We start from the raw sequence: 20,774 nt of genomic DNA, 5'->3' as shown, positions 1-20,774 counted from the left end.
CTGCCTGTCAACATGTGCCTCAATTCTAAGTCAGCCTTTTCTAGCTTTTGTGTTGCTGGGTGTCAGCCTCCTTCACTGGACTGTAAGTTCCCTGAAGTCGGTGCCAAGGCACATAGTAAGGGCTCACTGACATTTGTTGACTGAACGAACTCTCTTGGTGAGCCCCAGTGCCTGCCAGATGCTGCTCAGGGTCTTATACTTGTTATCTCACCTAACCATCAGCATGATCCCATGGGAGATGTTTTACATTTTGTTTTATGGAAGGAAAGCCCAAGACGTGGGAGATGAGCTCCTTACCCAGGTCATACAGAGAACAGATGGCAGGGCTGGGGTCTGAACTCTCATCCCGTCTCCGCCACACCACCTCCAAAGAGTGTGGAAGACACGCTTCCCATGGGAACAGTGCTTCTTCCAAACATATTGTTTTTCTCCATTTTCATGCATTTTATTAAACATTTCCAAATCAGGAAACATGGAAATATTTTTTAATAAGAAGAAAGAAAACATTGCAAATAGAGAAACTGACTCAGAAGCCTTTGCCAGATGAACCATCTGGTTTTTAATTTAATAACCATTCAAAGAGGTTGACAGTACTCCCCTTTGCGGAGAAAATGGACTATGGAAGAAATGGCAGCTGGCCTCCCTCAAATGCTGCAACCATTTGCAAAGTGGGGAAGTCGAATAAAACTTCTCAGCCAAACATGGGGAGGGAGAGACCCCAGGGAAGACTAACACACCCCAAGAAAGCTGAGCTAATGTTCTTGTTCAGACTTCCCCATAGAGAGGCTGCACCCAGATGTATGACACCAGCCAGATGTCCCAAGTCTCCCAATTTGGCGAAAGTCTCTGAGGAAAGCTACCAGAGAGACGTGCATGCCACCACCTCTGAGAGAGAAAGCCATGCCCGCTATGTTCACAGAAAAACCACGAGCCACTTCTGTTTGGTGACATGCCGCAACTTGTTTGTTGGAGTTGTCTGTTTTGGTGGTGATGGTTTTCTTCCCTTTTAAAAATAACCAGTGGCTTTGCACCCATGCTGTGAGTTCTTGGGGCTGGAAATAAAAGACTGGATTTAGATTTGCCTTGGAAAGATTCAGGGCTGTCGCCTTGAATTACCTGGTGGAGGGAAACATCCTTACTTTCCTAAATTCAAAGCCAACTAAAAAATAGGGCATTGACTATAGACATGAGACAGATGAGGGAGTGACTTCATGGATGCTTATGTCGTCAAACACGTGGTCCAGGAGGCTGATGGTTAGCCCTGGGCCTCCAGGGCCATTTATTTCATATTATAAGATGTTTAGAAGGGAAATTGTTTTTAAGAAAAGAAAAAACTTTTTTTTTTGGTCTTGATGTGAATTCACCTGTAGCTAGAATAATGGAGTAACCCTGAAGTCACCATAATAAGCCATTTACTGTGCAGCTGACTTTGAATTTCAGTGAAACTCTTTCATGTACCTCAAGCATTTCTCAAGTCCTCCTAAACAAAGGCTCATAATATGCTTAAAAATGGCAGTTTTCTCCCCAAGGCTGGAATCAAATGCCCTTGCAAGCTGGTATTCTAACAGGTATTGACAGTCGATTCACACAAAAATAAGCCAAACATGTATTATGTCAGGGGGTGATATTCACTTGGAGAAAAGTGACACAGGAGAGGAAGGTGGGGTGTGGTGGGGTTGGGGCAGCAGTAGTTATAATAGATTAGGCAGGGAGCACCTTCTGAGAAGTTGACTTTGAGCAAAAGCCTGCAATTAATTGAGGTGAGAGCCTTCCAGATACAAGGAATGGCAGGGATCCAAACTCTGAGATGGAGTAAAGCTGGGCTACAGAAGGAGCTGTGCAGACAGCAGATGGCCGGAACAGAATGGGTGAGGGGGCAGTCCCTAGGATATGGGGTCAGAGAGGTCCCAGTGCTGTGGGGGAGGGTTCTTGAGACACATGCAGACTTTGGCTGTTGGTCTGAGGGATACAGGTGACATTGTCTGTCATACTGTTTTGCAAGCACCACTCTAGTTGCTGTTAGTAGGTGGTGAGTGGGGGTTATATAGGCAGAAGCAGGGAAATCAGTTAGGTGACTACTGCAGTGGTCCAGGTGAGAAGGTAGGCCTGGACCAGATGGTGGCAGCAACGGTGGCGGGGGCTGATCATATTCTGGACATATATTGAAGATGAGGCAGATAGGATTTGATAGTGATAAGGGATTGATACCATGCAGAAGGGCTGTGGTCAACCCACAGCAGTGGGACGAGGATGAGTGAAAGGAGAACCTGGGAGGAATGAATGACTATTTTCCTATGGGGCAGTGTCTGCTGCCTCTTCTCCATGTCCCCTTGTGGCTGCCCTTGTCACTAGGACAAAACTCCAGGTGGGAGATGCTCCAGGTGGGAGGCTCTCCAAGAAGCAGTCACATCCCTTTATGTGTATCATATGTTCCAGTGGACAAAGCCCTTCTACATTCACTCCTTGCCACAATCTTGTGAGATAGTCAGGGCAGACGTTCTTACACCCCGATTCCCTAAAGAAGAAACAGATTTTGAGATAGTAATTTGTTCAAGGTCACAAAGCCATTAGGCCATGAAAGGTAGTCCTCAGCTCCAGATCCTGCATTCTTTCGCTAAGGCAAAGCCAGACTCGTGCACACAAGAAGGCGCAACAGTAGCCAACATTGTTTAGTGCGGCTGTGTGCCAGGCACTGTTTTAATGATTTAGAAATATCAGCTCACTTAATCCTAAAGGTAACTCTGTGCCAGTTGGTACAAGTATTGTTATTGTTGTTCAGTTGCTAAGTCATGTCTGACTCTTTGCCACCCCATGAATTACAGCATGCCAGGCTTTCTGAGCATCACTATCTCCCTGAGTTTGCTCAGACTCATTTCCATTGAGTCAGTGATGCCATCCAACCATCTCATCTTCTGTCGCCCCCTTCTCCTCTTGCCCTCAGTCTTTACCAGCATCAGGGTCTTTTTCAATGAATCAGCTCTTTGCATCAGGTGGCCAAAGTACTGGAGCTTCAGCTTCAGCATCAGTCCCTCCAATGAATATTCAGGGTTGATTTCCTTTAGGATGGACTGGTTTGACCTCCTTCCTGTCCAAGGAACTCTCAAGAGTCTTCTCCAATGCCACAGTCTGAAAGCGTCAGTTCTTCTGTGCTCAGCCTCCCAGATAGCTCAGAATCTGTTAATTGTTAAAGAATCCGCCTGCAATGCAGGAGACCCCGGTTTGATCCCTGGGTTGGGAAAATCCACTGGAGAAGGGATAGACTACCCACTCCAGTATTCTTGGGCTTCCCTTGTGGGTCAGCTGGTAAAGAATCCACCTGCAATGCGGGAGATTTGAGTTTGATCCCTGGGTTGAGAAGATCCCCTGGAGAAGGGAAAGGCTACCTACTCCATCATTCTGGCCTGGAGAATTTCATGGACTGTATAGACCGTGGGGTCACAAAGGGTTGGATACAACTGAGCGACTTTTCACTTTCACTTTCAGCCTTCTTTATGGTCCAACTCTCACATCCATACATGACTGCTGAAAACACCATAGCTTTGACTATGTGGATCTTTGTTGGCAAAGTGATCTCTCTCCTTTTTAATACACTGTCTAGGTTTGTCATAGCTATTCTTCCAGGGAGCAAGTGTCTTTTATCCCCTTTTGTAGATAGGAAAACTGAGGACAAGGTCATGCAGATACTACAAAGTAAAACCCAGACTCAAACATAGTTGATTCACCGTGACACCTAACAGTGGTCCACACCAGTGGTCTCCGACCCGAGACAGTGTGTGGGCAGCACATGGCGAGTGCAGAAGCTGAGTGGTATGGGGTTAGAGACAAGAGCCCACATTGACTTGGGATGGGTTTTGAGCTGCTTCTTTAAAGGTCACTTACAAGGGCTCAGTGAAGACATAGCAGGCAATACAGAAGCAGGAAAGGTATGAGGCGAGCTGCGAGCACAGCAACATTGAAGAGGAGGCCAGGATAAGAAGCCAAGAAAGATGGTCAGAACAGGAGGAAAGCAGGAGAAAAGTCGTTAAAGATGCCAAGAGGACTGTTCTGAGGAGGGAAGTGCCAACAGGATCCAAGGCCACCAAAGGGTTGAGTCAGGTACATGTTAGGTTTTTCACTGGAGAACTGAATAAGCAGAGGGTCTACTGCTTGGGGCTAGGATCTAACTGTACAAAGATGGGGAATACTAGAAGAGGAAGACAAAGAATCTTGTCTTTGAGATTTGATTTGATTCCTGAAAATTTCCAACAAACAAACCAGATCCAGGATAAGCAACTAGAGCCATCAAATCGCTAAGATCCATGTGAAAAGAGCTAGCTCACAGCTACTGTCAAGAAGCTGAGTTCTTAAGAAGAGTGAGAACCAACTCCAAGCCCAGGGAATTTGGCAGCCACTTTCACAAAAGTTTTTCTGTCAGAGAGAACAGCTGAAGTCACTTTAACGTGCGTCACTGAATTACTAAAGCAACTTAACTCTCACAAGGGGACAGGAAAAGCAAGAAGTGGGCCATATTCATTCCACAAATATTTACTAAGCACCTTGTATGTGTTAGGCTCTGAGAAGGTACCTAGAAAAGGCTACGAAGAGGTAACTCCAGGGTTGGACAAAAAGGCCAATGGAACAGATTAGAGAACCCAGAAATAGCTTCACTTTCACAAATAATCTATATGACAGAGGTAGCATTCTCAGTGGAGAAAGGATGAACTGCTCATTAAGTGGATTTGGGATAGTCGGACATGACTGAAGTGACTTAGCAGCAGCAGCAGCATATAAAAAAGAATGAAGTTGTATCCCTATCTCACAGCATACATAAAATCAATTCTAGGTGAACTGAAGACATACATGAAAGGCAACATTTAGAAACATTTAAAAGAAAGTCTTAAAACTGCATATAGGAAAGGATTTCTTTAACAAATTATACAAGTCACTAATTATAAATTAAAATGATGATAAATTCAGCTACAGTAAAATTTAAAACTTCTGTTCATCAAAATACTATAAAGAAAAAAAATACTATAAAGAAAGTAAAAAGACCTGGCACAAACTGGGAGAACATATTTGCAATATATAAACTGACAAAGTTTTTATATAGAGTACATGAAGAACTCATAATGAATTAGAAAAAAAGACAAAAATAAACCAATAGAAAAATGAACAAAAGTCATGAATAGTACTTTACAGAAGAGAAAATATGAGTGACCAATAAACTTATAAATTGACACTCAGATTTCATCAGGAAAATGTAAAGTAAAAGCATGATGCAATACCAGTTTACCCATTAGTTTGGCAAAAATTAAAGTCAGATGATGATGTGTTGATAAAGATATGGAGTTACAGGAACACGTATCCACTACTGGTAGAAGCCTAATTTTTACTGTGTTTTGGAAAATAACCTGACGTTTTCAAATGACATTAAATATGTACAAACCAGTAAATCCACTCTTAAGTGTCCCAGAGAAACTCTTAAACAACCAGGAGCTGTGATTAAGAATGTTTATAGCGGTATTGCCCATTAGAGGAAAAACCTAGGAACCACCCATGTGGCCATCGATAGGTGAATTAATAAGTGATGGTGTAGTAATATGATGAAACGCCGTACAGTAGTGAGAAAACATTATAGTCACAAATATCAACATATATGTTGAGTGGGGAAAAAGCAATTCAGAGAAAAGTTCATTGTGTTAGTTATCTGCGTGCATGAAATTGCTTCAGTCAGGTCTGACTCTTTCCGACTCTATGGATGCTTGCCTACCAGGCTCCTCTGTCCTTGGGATTCTGTAGGCAAGAACACTGGAGTGGGTTACCATGCCCTCCTCTAGGGATCTTCCTGACCCAGGGACTGAACTTGCGTCTCTTCCGTCTCCTGCATTGGCAGGTGCATCTTTTATCATTAGTGCCACCTGGAAGCCCCATTTGTTATCCACAACTGTGAAACAAATTGCCCCATAACTTGCCAGCTTAACACAGCAAACATTTGCGGTCTCATAGTTGCTATGTGTCAGGAATTCAGGGACGTCTTAAACGGGTACCTCCGGCTCAAGGTCTCTCGTGAGATTGTGGTTCACGCCTGTGGTCTCACCTCAAGGCTTGACTAAAGGGGTTTCTGTTTCCAAGCTCAATCATGTGGTTGTGGGCAGGCTGAGGTCCCCCACCACATGTGTGGCTTCTCCCAATGGAGAGTATTCAAAAGAGATCAAGGTAGAGATCTCCCAGACAGAAGCCACAGTCTTATAACCAAACCTTAGACGTGACAGCCATATTCTGCCATGTTCTATTCCTTAGAAACAAGTTACTAGGTCCAGTCCACACTTAAAAGGAGGGGATTACAAAAGTGTGTGAATACCCCAGGAGAAGGAATACTGGGGGTCATTTTAGAGGTTGCCTATAGACTCTTACAGTATGATTTCACTTTATGAAATTCAGAGATAAGCGAAACTAAATTATATATTGTTTAGGTAGGTATACATACCTGAGTAGAAGCACTGTGAGGAGTTTGGGATTAACATATACACACTTCTATATATAAAATAGATAACAAACAAGGATCTACTGTATAGCACAGGGAACTATACTAAATATTTTATAATAACCTATAAGGGAAAAGTAACTGAAAAAGAACATACATATTATGAATATATATATATATATATATATATATATATTCATGATATATATGACTGAATCACTTTGCTGTGCATTTGAAATGAACACAACATTGTAAATCTACTACACTTCAATTAAATTTAAAAATAAAAAAAAAAATTTAAAGGAAAACCACTGTGAAGAAAAGCAAGAACATGATAAACATGAAATTCAGGATGTTGGTGATCTCTGGGGAGATTTGGGAGGCTGAAGGTGGTAAGAACACAAAAGTAGGAGCAACAGGACAGTGAGTTCAAGGATGCTTATTTTATTTTTAGGCTTCGTAACAATTTTATGTTATGTATATTTACGTTTTTTTTCCTTAGGTTTAGTTTTATTTTGATATTATGGAAGTTACAGCTGCATACACTTAGACTCAGTTGTTCTGTGGTATTTGCTATCCTCCACCAGTTTTTCACATTTATGCTTCTCCAAGAGTAGCTACATTTACCTCCTTTTGCTAATTAATTGTAAAATTTACCTCCATGTTTCTTTATGACATGCTCATATTGCTGTTTTTTTTTTTTTTTTTTTTTTTTGGTGCTCCAGTTTCATCATCATCTGTCCCCTTCCCACAGTGGAAGATAAGGATTTAGCTCCCTTTCCTCCTCTCCAGCTCTTCCTGTATCCCACCCCCCCCACCCTCCTTTCATCATTTTATCACTATGTTGGTTAGATCAGTAATCAGTATTTACATTACTCAGCCAACGCTAATTTGACTCTATTCAGAGCTAAGCCTTGTAGTAAAGGACAACTTTTCCTTTCCTGCAGAACTTTTTTGTTTTTCCTGGTTAATTATCATGTTTGTTCATTTGCTTAGTTTGCTGTGTATTTATCACTAATTTTACTTGTGACTCTGGCGGTTGTTTACATTTCTTCTCAGCATGTTCGGGCCCTGCAGCTTTTCTATCAATTTTGTCTTCTTGGAGAAATACCTCCCAGAGTCGTCTGACCTGTTCCTGTCTGGACAGGTTGTTCTTCATGCCTGGTGCGTGACTGTCACCCAAGGACCTCCAGGTACCGTCCGCCTGGGCCTGTTTCCTCTGTGAATCCCCAGTTTTCTCCATCTCAGGGCTGCCTCCTGGGTTTACTCTGTTTGGGTGATGCTTGCCCTCCTGTGGCTTCAGAAGAAAGGGGGCTGAGGACGCAAATCTTTGAAAGCCTTGGCTGGTTTGGAGATCATTTTCCTTCAGAATTTTGAAACCTTTATTCCATGGCCTTCTAGCTTCCAGTGTTTCTGTGAAAAAGTCCAAAGTCACTCTGACATCTGATTCTTGTGTTTGACCTCTCTTTCTCTGGAAGCTCCATAGCATCTTTCCTTTTCCCCCTGGTGCTCTGAAATTTCACATAATGTGTCTTGCTGTGAGTCTATTTCCATCCACTATGCTGGGAACAGTGGGCCCTTGATCTAGAAACATGTGTCCTTCAGCTCTGGGAAATCTTTTAATGATATCTTCAATGATTACTTCTTGCCCTCTTTTCCTTCTTTCACCTCCTCCTTTTTTTTTTTTTTTTGCCAGTTCTCTGTTTCTGAAACTTAGTGTTTGAATTGGTAGACTAATTCACTAATTTTCTCCTATTTTCCTCTCTTTCTCTTTTTCTGCCTTTTGGGAGACTCCCTCTATTTATCTTCCAGCCCTGTAGGAGGACATTTTTGCTATACGCCATCCTTGTCTCATGGGTTCAATATCTCATTTATCTCTCTTAAGATATTAATCACAGGATTTATTTCAAGAGTTCTTCTCTGTTAATTGTCTGTGATCCAGAGTCCTTTTTCTTTATTTGTTTAATTGACTAATTTGGTCTGTGTGTTTAATATATGAGACTTTCCTCAGATATCTGGGGATTCCTGGTTGTCCACTTATAGGGATAAGCTGTGTTGTGCTTCGTCACTCAGTTGTGTCTGACCCTTTGTGACCTCGTGGACCATAGCCCACCAGGCTCCTCTGTCCATGGGATTCTCCAGGCAAGAATACCGGAGTGGGTTGCCATGCCCTCCTCCAGGGGCTCTTCCCAACCCAGGGACCGAAACCAGGTCTCCCGCATTGCAGGCAGATTCTTTACCATCTGAGCCACAGGGGAAGCCCCCAAATACTGGAGTGGGTAGCCTATCCCTCCTCCAGGGGACCTTCCCAACCCAGGAATCGAACTGAGATCTTCTGCATTGCAGGTGGATTCTTTACCAGCTGAGGGAAGCCCCCAGGGATATGAGGAGGAAGCAAAAATAGCATCTACCATCTTTACCCAGTCATACAATCTTCCATATCTATCATTTATTTCAAAATATTAAAAATGAAAAAACCATAGTCCACACTCTAATGATAAATTACTAACTATACTAACCCTAAAAACATGCCCACAGCCTTTCCTCTTTAGCCCTTAAGGAAAAACTTGGGACTCTTTTCTCAAAAAAATTCTCTATCGCAAAAAATAGTGAATTTGTGACAAGTGTAAACCACTCTAAAATTGTGAATAGATTTGGAAACAATTTCTCCCTCCTCTCTACTCCCACAGTCCTGAATCAGCAGCCCGGCTCTCTCACTCATCGCTTCCTGCTTGGTGACTTGCCTGTGTGTTTTATCTCCATGACAATGCTCCAAGCCACAGGAAAGTAGGATGCATGTCCGGTTCATATCTTCTAAAGCCCCTGTCAGGAGCGAGATCTTCAAAGTTGGACAAACAATGAATGGATAACATCCTCAAGATCTCCCTTTCCTCTTCTCAGCACGCATAGTTAACACCAGAGGATTTTAAATGGTGAATGAAAAAGAAACCCACAAGAACATAAAGAGAATTTAGAGAAAAATAAAGCAGGAAATCAAACCTCAACTTTAAAAAGAGAGACAGATGACTGTTTGCTGTTATTTAATTCCACTTTGAGGTCTAATCTCTTTACCTCGGAGTCCACCCACATATGAATGGGATGGGCCACGGTCCTGAGGGCAGCCGAGCGGTTTGGGAACACTAGTTTAAGCAAAGAAAGGAGTCCTTTGGAAACCCACATGCACAGCCCATAAATCAATCAGCCAATTAAGTCCACAAAGGACAGGCGGCAAATTAAGTCCAGACCCCATGGTTTGGCTTTCAAGTTTCTCCGTTGCCTCTCCCTGGGCACCTGCAAACTCCCTGTCCGGGGCCTGCCTTCTTTAATCAGCCTTGCATGTAGCTGCTAGAATCATTCTCAGATACCAAGCGTCCCATATCCCTTCTTTGTCCTGGAACTGACAGATTTCTTTCATCCCTGCATCAGATAGTTCTCCAGCCCAAATACCAAGACATCTTCATCCCTCCCTTCATCTACTTCTCCCTTACTGGGATCCTCCATCCACTGCACTTGTAAATCCCTGCCACTGTATTTTTCTGTACATTTTTTTTCAGACTGATAACCATTCTTAGCAATAACAGTAATTGCTGACATTTAGTGTGCACTTACTCTGAGCTGGGCATTGTGCTAATATTGCTGGAGGGTTGTTTTCCTTAATCCTCCCATCAGCAGATAAAGAAACTAGGTCACAGAGAGGTTAAGTCATTTGCCCACAGCCATTGAGCTACTTTAAGGTAGAGCTGGGGCTTGAAGCCAGGCGAGCTAATCTCAAGACCACCGGCTCACCTCCCTTCTACGCACGGCCTTGATGTCACCATCCTCAGACCTGACCCCTTCCAGGAAATGTCTGATGAACGGAAGACTCTGACTCTGCACATGTTTGCACATTGCTGGCTTGTGGCATGGAGCCATCTTTAAGTCTTCACCCTTCTATGCCCCTAAGTTCAATCTGTCACTGAGTCTTGCCACCTCACAGCCTCCAAAGTGCATCCCTGGAAGGAAGGAGTCCCCACCAACACCTCAGCACAGGCCCTGACAGCCAGGGTCGCCACCGTTCTTCCCAGCCAAAGAGCAGCAGGCTGTGAGTGGAGGGGACTACATCAGCCCGAGGGCCTGGCAGAGCCCCAGGGCTCCGGGGAATGGGAGGGAGAGAGTGGCTGCCCGTCCAAGGCCACGCCAGACGTGGGATGGGGCTGGAGCCTGGGGCAGGCCACACTCCATCTTGGGGATCAGATTTGGACACCTCAGCCTATGCTACGCCCGTATAGCCAGGTGAGCAGACACAGGCCCAGCCCTGGGGAGATGAGGCCCGCTGGGAGGAGGAGGCATCCAGGGCGCCCTTAGGGTAGCAGCAGAGTGTCACTGGGGAGCCTGCAGAGCAGGTGGGGGACGGGAGGGGAAGCATCTTCTCAGCTGAGCTTTGGGGAGGCGGTGTCTGCTCTTCAGGGATCCCCCTGGAGTTCTGGGCATGCTCTCATGCGCACAGCTGTGAAAGGCTAAAATCACCCTCCTCTGACTGCTGATAGAGGCCTCAAGTTGGGGCTGAACAGCCCCCTAATAATGTGCTCACCGGGGTCTGCTCGGGCCAGGCTCAGGTGTGCAATGAAGGCTGCCGCTTGCACCTCCATCCTGGCTTTGCCATTTGCTCCCCACCTGGCTAGTCCACCCCAGGGCTGCATCTTTTTAAACGTCCTGTTCACCACCCACAGACCACTCATCCCAGTGGGCCATGTCATCTCGTCATCCGGCTGCTCAAGGGCCTGGAATCATTTCCAAGGCCTCTAAGACCAAATCCAAGCCTCTTACCCTGGAATTCAAGGCCTTCCCAAATCAGACCCTTTGTCTCCACGGTCACCTCATCACCTGCTACTGGGGCCCCGGTGTCCTCGTGTTGCCAAAACTTCCTTGTCATTCCCCACGCACATAGCAGTCGTTTCCACCTCTCCGGTGCTGAGGGAAGAGTGAAAAGAGCACGGGCTTTACTTTGGTTACGTCCTGTGTGTTTTGGGGCAAGTCACTCAATGTCTCTATGCTTCCAGTTGCTTACCTGTAAAAATACATTACAAGATGTTGTGAGAATTAGAGTGTTTGTATACAAAATACTAGCCACAGGGTAGGTTGTACTGTGTGGCTCCCACTAATACAGTGTGAGTCAATAAATGTGCTAAGTAGCTTCAACCAACTCTGCAACCTCATGGACTATAGCCTGCCAGGCTCCTCTGTCCATAGAATTTTCCAGGCAAGGATACCAAAGTGGGTTGCCATGCCCTCCTCCAGAGGATCTTCCCGACCCAGGGATCAGAGTTGCGTCTCCTACGTCTCCTGCATTGGGAGGCGGGTTCTTTACCACTAGTGCCACCTGGGAAGCCCCATGAGTCAATAAATGAAGTCCATATTACTGTGCCCTTGGCTTTCACCACTCACATGCCCTCCACCTCCTCTCTCACTGTCAGGCTTCTCCCGGCTTTTAGGCTCATCTCCAGATGCATCTGTATCTGCAGCCTTTCCAGCACACCTGACTTGGGGTGGGGGTAAGGGAAAGAAGAACATTTGCCAGTTGCCCACTGGGCACCAGGCCATGTGGGGGACATGGAGAGTGCTGACAGTGGCAGCGAATACTCTCTGAGGGTCTCCTCAGCCCCGTCCCAAGCTTGTCATGTAAGCCTTGTTGGTAACTCAGTTCTGTGGGTTAAGGCTCCTAAATGACTTTCGGCTCTATCCAACCAGGATGGTTTGGTCTCCTGGCCATATCCCACTTTTCCCATCCAGTGGCCTCCAAGAGGCTGATGGTAAGAGTTTATCCATGAGTGATGTCTGTGTCATTCAGGCTTATTCTGTTAGAGAACATATTGAGAAAAACACCCACCTTCATTCGTCTGCCCTGCCACCACAGGTGCCGCCAGGCCTACCTGCTACACTCACGTTGGGCCCTAGCTTTTCGTAAATGTACTATTCCCTCTGCCCAGAACACCCTTCCCCCGGTCTGCCTGGAAAGCGCCAGCCTCTGACCAACCCTCCTACATTGGGGTCAAGGTCATTGGCCTTTCCCTCTCGCCCTCCAGGTGCCTCGTCCTTACTCTTCCTCAAATGTCTACATGCTTAAAATGGGCCCTTCCCCTGGGCTGAGAAGCCTAAGGGCAGAGCCTATATCCTGTTCATCTTTCTGTTTCAGTACTCGACACAGAGCCTGGCGCACAGTGGGCCTTGGTGTTTGGGGATGAAGGGAGGGAGGTGAGGGATCGGGTGGAATGGGTATCGGGCAGAGGGAATGGTGGGGATATGTTTCCAGCTAGTTCTTCCCAGGGCAGGACAGCCACGAGCCTCCATCCAGCTCAGAAGAGGAGGCCATGCCTCCGAGGAGACTCTGGAAACTTCCCTGGAAACAGGTCCGAGAGAACCCCAGCTGCCGCAGCCTCCCTCCAAACACCAGGGAGGTGCCAGTCTTTGGGCTCCATCAACCTTCTTACGGGAAATTGCTAAATGCATTTGGTGATTTTTTTGACATTTTCCCTGTTCAGGAGCTTGTGATTTCAGATTAATCACATCCACATACATTTAGACTGTCAGCTTGGAAGGGAAAATCTAAATTTTATTACTGCATGATTTCATCCAAAGCTATTTTACCAAAAAGGACGTCTGCAATATGGTGCAAATCATGACAAAACATTTTACCGCCAGGACCAAGCTCGTGGTGGGGGGTTGGGAGGGGGGATGGACAGAGAGCTGCAGGCAGGACCTGGGTGGGCAGAGCCTCAGCAGCTTCCATCTCCTGGAGAGATCTGGGTGCTGCTATCACTGCTCTCTCTGCCTCAGCAAAATGTCCTTCTTTGTCCAGATGTCCCCAGAACCCCGGAATGGCAGCTGCACTGACTAACTCCTGTCTTCCCCCCGCTCCCCCGGCAGGTACCATGACCAGCAGGATGTAACTAGTAACTTTCTGGGCGCCATGTGGCTCATCTCTATCACATTCCTTTCCATTGGTTATGGGGACATGGTGCCCCACACGTACTGTGGGAAAGGTGTCTGTCTGCTCACGGGCATCATGGTGAGTACCTGCTGCCGCCCATTACCCTTCCCCACCCGCAGAACGCCGCTAGGAGCGATCCCTTTATGGCAGGCGCAGGGGGCCTTCCTTGTCTGGGCGCGGGGCCAGCTGCTAGTTAACGGGCCAGCATGTGTGTCTGTGCACGTAGAAAGACAGATGTGACATCTGTACGGCTTTTCGCTTTTTCATTTCCTTGTCTGAGATGGGAAGAGGTCCTGGTTCCTGAACAGTTAACGGTCTCCTCACAGACCCCTAGAAATGGGCTGGGTGAAGCTGGCCACGAGTGTTACCCTCCACTCCCATCAGCGCCTGCAGTTAATTGTCCTTTTTCCTGTCCCGTGGGCCCCACAGACCTTGGCACCACGTCTGATAGAGTATAGCTAGAACTCACGGCGGCAAGTGCTCCGAGCCGACCATGAGAGACCTAGGTCCTAGCCTGGGTTGGCCACTGGTTCAGTTCCGGTTTGATGACATGGCCCTGGGCCAACTCTTGGCCTCTGTGTCTAACTGTTGAGGCGCTGGGCTCCGAGTGCCGCTTCCTTCCCAGTGCTGGCACCCGGCTAGCCTGTGACAGCATCCCCATCCCTCCCCAGGTGCCCAGCAGCTGTGCTGCCTCCTCCCAAGGTGTATTTTTCTGCCCCATCGCCCTGCCATCCCCAGCCTGACACACACTCCTGCCCCTCACATGGCCGCACAGCATGGAGTCTGAATGCCCATCGTTGGACCTCAGTGTGGACCCAGGCAGGGCACTTAGCCTGCTGGACCTCAGCATTCTCCAGTACAAAGTGCAGATGGGAGGCCTGCTCCGCCCTCCTCCCTGGCTGGTGATGGGGATAGACTGCAGTGCTTTATGTTACCACGCTCTGTCAGCAACAGGGAGCTGCACCCGCCTTCAGGGCTGGCAAGTGCTCAGCGTCCCTACCCCCACTGCTCCTTCACCGGCCGGTTGGGATGAGGGCTTCTCGCTGCTCTCCTGGCTTTCTGACCAGGACAGACAACCGGGCCCTTTGACCTCCTTCCCAGAGCACAGGGTAAACACGTAGGGTCCTCTTTTCAGAAGAGGAAACTCAGGGTCGGAGAAGATGCAGGAATCTGAGGCTGTGTGTTGGAACGGGGTGGGGAGGTGTTGGTGGGGATGAGGGTGGGGTGGGGACAGGAGGCCTGAGGCTTATTCCTAGGTCTCACTGGTGGGTCACGGCAGCCCACCCCGAGGAGTCCTCTCTGCACCCCTGTCATCAAAATCCTTCCAGGGCTCCCTCAAATTTCAGCCATCACCCCCATTTCTCCAGGAGGAAACAAAAGACCCTCCTTCTGGAAGGGAAATGACTCCATCCCTCAGTGGGCAGGGGTTTAGCTGCTCACTAGCCTGGAGGCCTCCTGGGACTGACAGCAGCCAGTTGCTCAGAGCAGCGGAGGCTGTGGGGTCAGAGGCCTGGGCCACGGGGCAGGAGGGCTCCGGCGTTGCCGCGTCAGGACTGGACGCCGTCCTCTCCTTTTCTGACTGAAACCCAAGGCAGGCACTTATTAGTGGGTCCTGGGCAGGAGTTAATGACAGGCGGCTTAGCGCCGAGCTTGGGATAAACCATGGGTAAGTGTAAGGGCTCAGAACAAATACCTCTCGTTGGTTGGTAGGAGTCTGCCTGGCACAGCTCCAGCTGTCACCAGGAAACCAGGGAATGAGTCTTCCTCCCAGAAAAGAATGAAATGCCGCCCGAAGACCAAAGCTTTCCTGTCTCAGAGCCGCTCCTGGGGCGCCAGCTATGTGCCTCAGAACCAGCTCTCGGGCTGGCCTGCACAGAGCCCAGCTGCTGATAGGTGAACGGCCCTGCTGGGAGCCGCCGTTATTTTTAAATACCAACCATTCTCCCTCTCAGCATGGCGCTATGCCCCGGCCAAGAAGCCAGAGCCTGGGAGCCATCATTTCCCTGGCTTCCTAACTCCCGCATCTCTGGGCTTCTGCTCCAGCATAGCTGGGCAGTGGGCCAGCCAGACCCTGGTCCCTTCCTGCCTTTTCCTGGGGTGTGGTCTTCACACCCACTTTTGCTCCAGGGGCTTCAGCAGCTGCTTGGAAGAAAGTGTTTGTTCCTTGAGGAGAAAGGTGTGATCAAAGTGGAGAGAATAAATGAGTGAGGAGGAACTCATATGCACCCCCTGTATTAAAAATACAGCACCTGCCTTTCATCTTCTCTTTCTGCATCAACCCTGCTGCATAGATACCTATCTATACACAGGGACAGGGAGCTTCCCTCCACTTGTGTTTTTACCCAAATTAAAATCAGCTGCCTCCCTCTGGGGTCAACCACAGTGGGGAAACCTGGTGGCATTTTTTTTTTTCTTACAAATGGTACTTTTCTAGCTGAGTCACTCCTTTCCAGGGTTTCACATGGCTGAGAATCCCTTCCTCCCATCCCCCAGTCTCCCAACACTTTGTACCTCTCCTGATTATTATTGCAAGTGCCTTTACGAAAGGTAGGGCTTCCTGTTTGGTTACCATGGACACCACGCAGGCCAAGGCAAGGCCTAGTGGGAAGGGAAAGGAAGAATTTGTGTGTGCAGGCTGTAAATAGTCTTAATCATTGTTTTCTCTTGGCAATCCCAGTAACGGTGTAATTATCAACCATTAAGCAGGGTATATAATTGTCTGAACAACTTGACATTGTTGGCACAGGCCTGGTGTGTTTGAGAGATTTCACCCACTAAAGCAGATATATCAAAGTCCAGCATCTTTCCATAAAGAATTTTATGATGACAGTTATAAGGCAGAGAGAAAGCTGACAATATTTAGTATCCAGAATGGGCCTCAGAAGGCTTTCTGGTTCTACAGGCATCTGGAAGACTTTTGGGACCCCAAGACTGATTGGTAGGTATCCCATTTCAATATATATTTTCTAAAGCTGGACTCATCAGGAAAGACCCTGATGCAGGGAAAGATTGAAGGCAAGAGGAGAAGGGGACGACAGAGGATGAGGTGATTGGATGGCATCATCGACTCAACGGATACGAGTTTGAGCAATCTCTGAGTGATGGCGAAGGACCCGGAAACCTGGCATGCTGCAGTTCATGGGGTTGCAAAGCATCAGACACGACTGAACCACAGAGCCACTGAACGACAGAGCTGGCCCCACTCTGTGGACCCTTTAGGAGTTAGGGACAGATAGACAAAAGATTCCAGGATACGTGCTGGGGACACTGAGCTTTTCCCCTAAGATTTCATGCAAGAGGCTTCTTTGAACTGCAAAAGGAAAGGGATGATGAAGTAAAAGGTGGCACAAATTGAGTCATTTGGGGAGGAGGTAAAGAGGAGGGCTCAGCAAGACATCTGCTTAATGTCAGTTTTAGAAGATGAGCTTCTCCCTGAAACACCTTGGTTTCAAACCAATTGATGTTATTTTAGTTGTTACATGGAATCTGTTGCAGAAACAGAATCCAACTGTAAATCCTCCAGGCTTCCCTCCTCCATTTGTCACTTTCATTTATGTTTTGTTTTATTTTATGCTTCTTGAGTTAAGAACACCTCATACTCTTCCCCTTGGGATACTTATTTTTCGAGAGTCTAAGGTTTTCCAGCTGGAAAATGTTTCTTGGAAACAAGAAGTAGGAGGACCAGTGTGAAGGAGACTGGGTCTCTGGTTTGGGTCCAAATCTATGGATGAGTTAGGCGTGTTGACCCCAGGCCAGCCACTCCTTTCTCTGTTCACTCCCGCGCTCCTGCTCACTATGTACCTTGGAAAGTACGACCTCATTAGAGGACCCTATCCCCTCCCACCACTCTCCCATGGAAATAGTGTTGGATAGAGAAGATCCAGGGAATCCAGTTGGTGTTGACCAGGATTCAGGACTTGGCACATCTGAAGGCAAAAATCTGAGTCATGGATTTGCTCCACAGTCTGATCCAGTGGAAGTCACACCAGCAGCTGCTTACCCTCTTTGGTCCCACTCTGTCCTCGCCTCAGATTTCCCCCTCTGCCCACCAGCCATTTCTGAGATTCCACGTGAGGACAGCTAGGACAGCAGGAGTGCTCACATGCCCAAATCAGCCAAGACCTTGGCAATTGTCTCATAAAATCAACCCACATCCCTGCCACATCACATGAGCCTTCTTAAACTGTTAACATGGCCCTATCGGGCTGATAAACTCACCTAAGTAAAAAGGCCTCTTGTCCCCCAAAAAAGCAGAAGTAATCATTGAAAGTGAAGTGACATGAAAGTGAAAGTCGCCGCTCAGTCGTGTCTGACTCTTTGCGACCCCATGGACTATACAGTCCATGGAATTCTCCAGGCCAGAATACTGGAGTGGGTAGCCTTTCCCTTCTCCAAGGGATCTTCCCAACCCACAGATCGAACCCAGGTCTCCTGCATAGCAGGTGGATTCTTTACCAGCTGAGCCTCAAGGGAAACCCAAGAATACTAGAGTGAGCTATCAGGGAAGCCTGAAGTAATCATTATACCACTTAAAAGTAAAGGCAGCAGGAGGTGGGAGGGGATCCTGCTGTCTTTATTTCCTTCATTTCCTCTAAAGAGCCAAAGTTGACCATTAACTTCTGACCCAAGTCTTAGGCTCCTTGTTCTTCTTGTCTTCCACCCAATTCCCATGAGCCCATCCCTCTTCCCTACTCCTATCTATTTTCTTTCCTATTTTCACTTCTTCCTTTCCTCTTCTGCTCTCTGTCCCATGCTATTGAGGAGGCAGCACAACTTGTTGCCTATCTCAGTCTCTGCCCCAACTCTCTCTCTCTACATCTTCCCTTCCTTCCTTCCTTCTTCCTTCTCTCTCTCCCTTCCTCCCTCCCTCTCTTCCTTTCTCTCTCTCACACACAGGAGAGGACCAGTCTGGATTCCAGCACCTGGCACACCACTTTCTGAAGGTTGCTGGTGTCTGACCCCATCTTTGCAAGGTTGCCTCTTGATGGGAATAACCAGATTAGGTTTCATCACTGGCTACTTCCCTAATCCATCCAGATAATTGATTTTTCTAAAAGAAAAGTGAAGTTGAAAGTATCTACTGCTATCTATTCGAGTTGAATTAGGGGTTAAGAATAAAGCATCCTTCTGGGAAATATCCACAAGGAAGTCTTGACCTCTTTAAGTTGAAGGAAACTGAGAAATGTCATCTAGTCCAACCTCCTGCCTCCATGCAGAAATGTGTCTTAATCATATAAGACAGGTGGTTCCTTAATTAGAACACTCTAGCTTCTCTTTGCCCACTCCAGTGTTCTTGCCTGGAGAATCCCAGGGACGGCGGAGCCTGGTGGGCTGCCGTCTATGGGGTCACACAGAGTCGGACACCACTGAAGCGACTTAGCAGCAGCAGCTTCTCTTTAGAACCCCTCTGCATTCAGCTGGCTCGGTTATGAGCCATGGCAGGATCCATGGAGCAATCCATCTAGCACCTGAAACTTTGGGATTGTGGATGGTTGATTGCTTTAATGAAATTCCCCAAGTGGCATGACAAGCAAGGAGACTCCTTCAGGCTAATTCTTCCCCCAGCTCTCAGGGATGATTTAAGTAGAGTTTCCCTGAACCCAGGGAGATGAGGGAGCCTGGAGTCAGGGGAGAACCCTCTACATCTGATGTTCTGTTTTTAACACTATGATATATCCCTCTTTTTGGGCATTTAGCCCAAAGTACTTTTGGAACTCCATACAAAAGAGGGGGATTATATACTTGGTCTGGTTGAGGGGAAATGGATCACACATCTTCCCGCTAGAAGAGCTTTTTAAGCTATTTTTTGCTTTTAGAAGCCTGGCTCAATTGATGACACCTACAGACCAGGCTGTCCAACTGCCCATACCTATCCTTTGAAAACTGGGCACAGAGTCTCCTGCAAGTCACTGATGCCAAGAAAACAGGGCTGTCCCTGAACAAGAAAGGAAAATGAGGTCAGAAAAAGGAAGGTTCGCACAGACTCCGTTCTTTTCAGTTTGTTGTGCTAGAAATGGGTCACTGACCAAATGTACCAAGAAACAGGAGATTGTTTTCATGAGAACCCTTCTAAAAAAGCTAGGGAAAAGCATTGCCAACTTCAACTTTGCCAAAACCTCACACCGGCTAGCCTTTGCCAATCTGTGGCAAAGGAAAGAAAGCGATTATGAGGGAGAGAGTAGGGGACTGATCTGTCACATGCATGCTGCCCAACTCTGATACAGATGATAGTACCTTTGAAAGCAGTCTTTGTGACTTCCTACACATTCTGTTAGACTGCATGAGTCCTAAAGGTTCTTGATGGATTCCTTGAATCCTGGGACTTCAATTGCTAAACTGAGCTCTGTGGCACCTATAATTACCGTTTGGCACCTAGAGCGTCAGACTGCTGACTTTCCTGAGCTCATCATCTTTCCTTGAGTAGAGGTCAGGGCAGTGCAGGGCCCCACGTGCAGGAGAAAGGCAGTGGTCCCCAAGAGGCATGTGCTGTCTTCCAGGAACCAGGCCAGAGTAGGCTATCACTGCTGCCTGCAGGAGAAGCAGGGCAGGAGCAGTTCTCTCTTGCCATCCCCAGCACCCCCCACCCTGTCCCCCAGGTCAAGACGCACAATGAAGAGGACTTCAAGGCCCTTCAGAAGAATATTGGGATGAGCCAGCCCCTTTCTGCTCATTTCTCGGACAGTCAAGCATGTGCCCAGAGGGTTAGGAGAGAGAAAGTGAGTCTTCAGGAACCTGCCTCTTTTATTCACCCTCCCTGGGCTCCCCTGGAATAGACCTTCCAGAGCAGAGTAGGAACACTGCTCTGGAAAATACTGAGCACCTTCTGCACATTCCTTTAAAATCCCGGGTTGAGGCAGGTATCTTTAAAATCTCTGCAAGATGGTGAATTTTGGAGCCTCCTGGTGAAAGTAAGAAGGAACTGATATCTTGTGCTGAGTCATAGGCTAGAACTCCTGTGAAAAGACCCAACCGAGGAGCAAGCGCAGTCATTGAGCACATAGACTCTATCCAACTGGGATTGCCCTGGAAAGCAGTCTTGGGGGAGGGGAGATGCTTTGCCTCTTCATTAGATTCTTTTCAGGAAAACTGTCCTCCACCCAGCAGATGATCCATCCAGACTGCATGGCTGGCTGTCTTTCCTCCTGCCCTCCCCAGCCCACCCTGCTCTAGACTGGTGGTGGGGCTGGGGTATGGGTGAGGAAGAGGGCGCATGTGTGCTGGATTTTCTGTCTTCCCTGCTTAGCTTGGCAGGTGACCGAGTGATTGTTCAGTATTTTATATGACCCCAAGCCTCAGCCCCATCGAGTACCCTGCTCCATGAGGAAGTGGCCAGCTCTAGGAAGG

The 20,774-nt window shown here is 47.4% G+C and overlaps 1 protein-coding gene and 1 long non-coding RNA gene across 5 annotated transcripts in view; both read left to right on the top strand.

Moving 5' to 3' along the window:
* LOC139035139 (uncharacterized) overlaps positions 1-9,481 on the top strand; it is a 33,570-nt gene extending 24,089 nt beyond the window's left edge. The window contains exon 3 of the long non-coding RNA XR_011487672.1: positions 9,154-9,481. This is a non-coding gene — a long non-coding RNA (uncharacterized lncRNA). The remainder of the gene's footprint in view (positions 1-9,153) is intronic.
* The window catches only part of KCNN3 (potassium calcium-activated channel subfamily N member 3), a 169,764-nt gene that overhangs the window by 124,002 nt on the left and 24,988 nt on the right, over positions 1-20,774 (top strand). For 3 of the 4 annotated variants that reach the window (XM_070467430.1, XM_070467429.1, XM_070467432.1), the window contains exons 4-5: positions 13,367-13,508; positions 20,027-20,146. In XM_070467430.1, the coding sequence (XP_070323531.1) occupies positions 13,367-13,508; positions 20,027-20,146 (262 nt within the window). The remainder of the gene's footprint in view (positions 1-13,366; positions 13,509-20,026; positions 20,147-20,774) is intronic. The other variant, XM_070467431.1, reaches the window with a different exon arrangement.

This window comes from Odocoileus virginianus, chromosome 5 (genome assembly GCF_023699985.2).
Source record: "Odocoileus virginianus isolate 20LAN1187 ecotype Illinois chromosome 5, Ovbor_1.2, whole genome shotgun sequence".
Classification (NCBI taxonomy): domain Eukaryota; kingdom Metazoa; phylum Chordata; class Mammalia; order Artiodactyla; family Cervidae; genus Odocoileus; species Odocoileus virginianus.
Note: the sequence above shows the minus strand (reverse complement) of the source record. Positions and strands in the feature narration are given on the sequence as shown.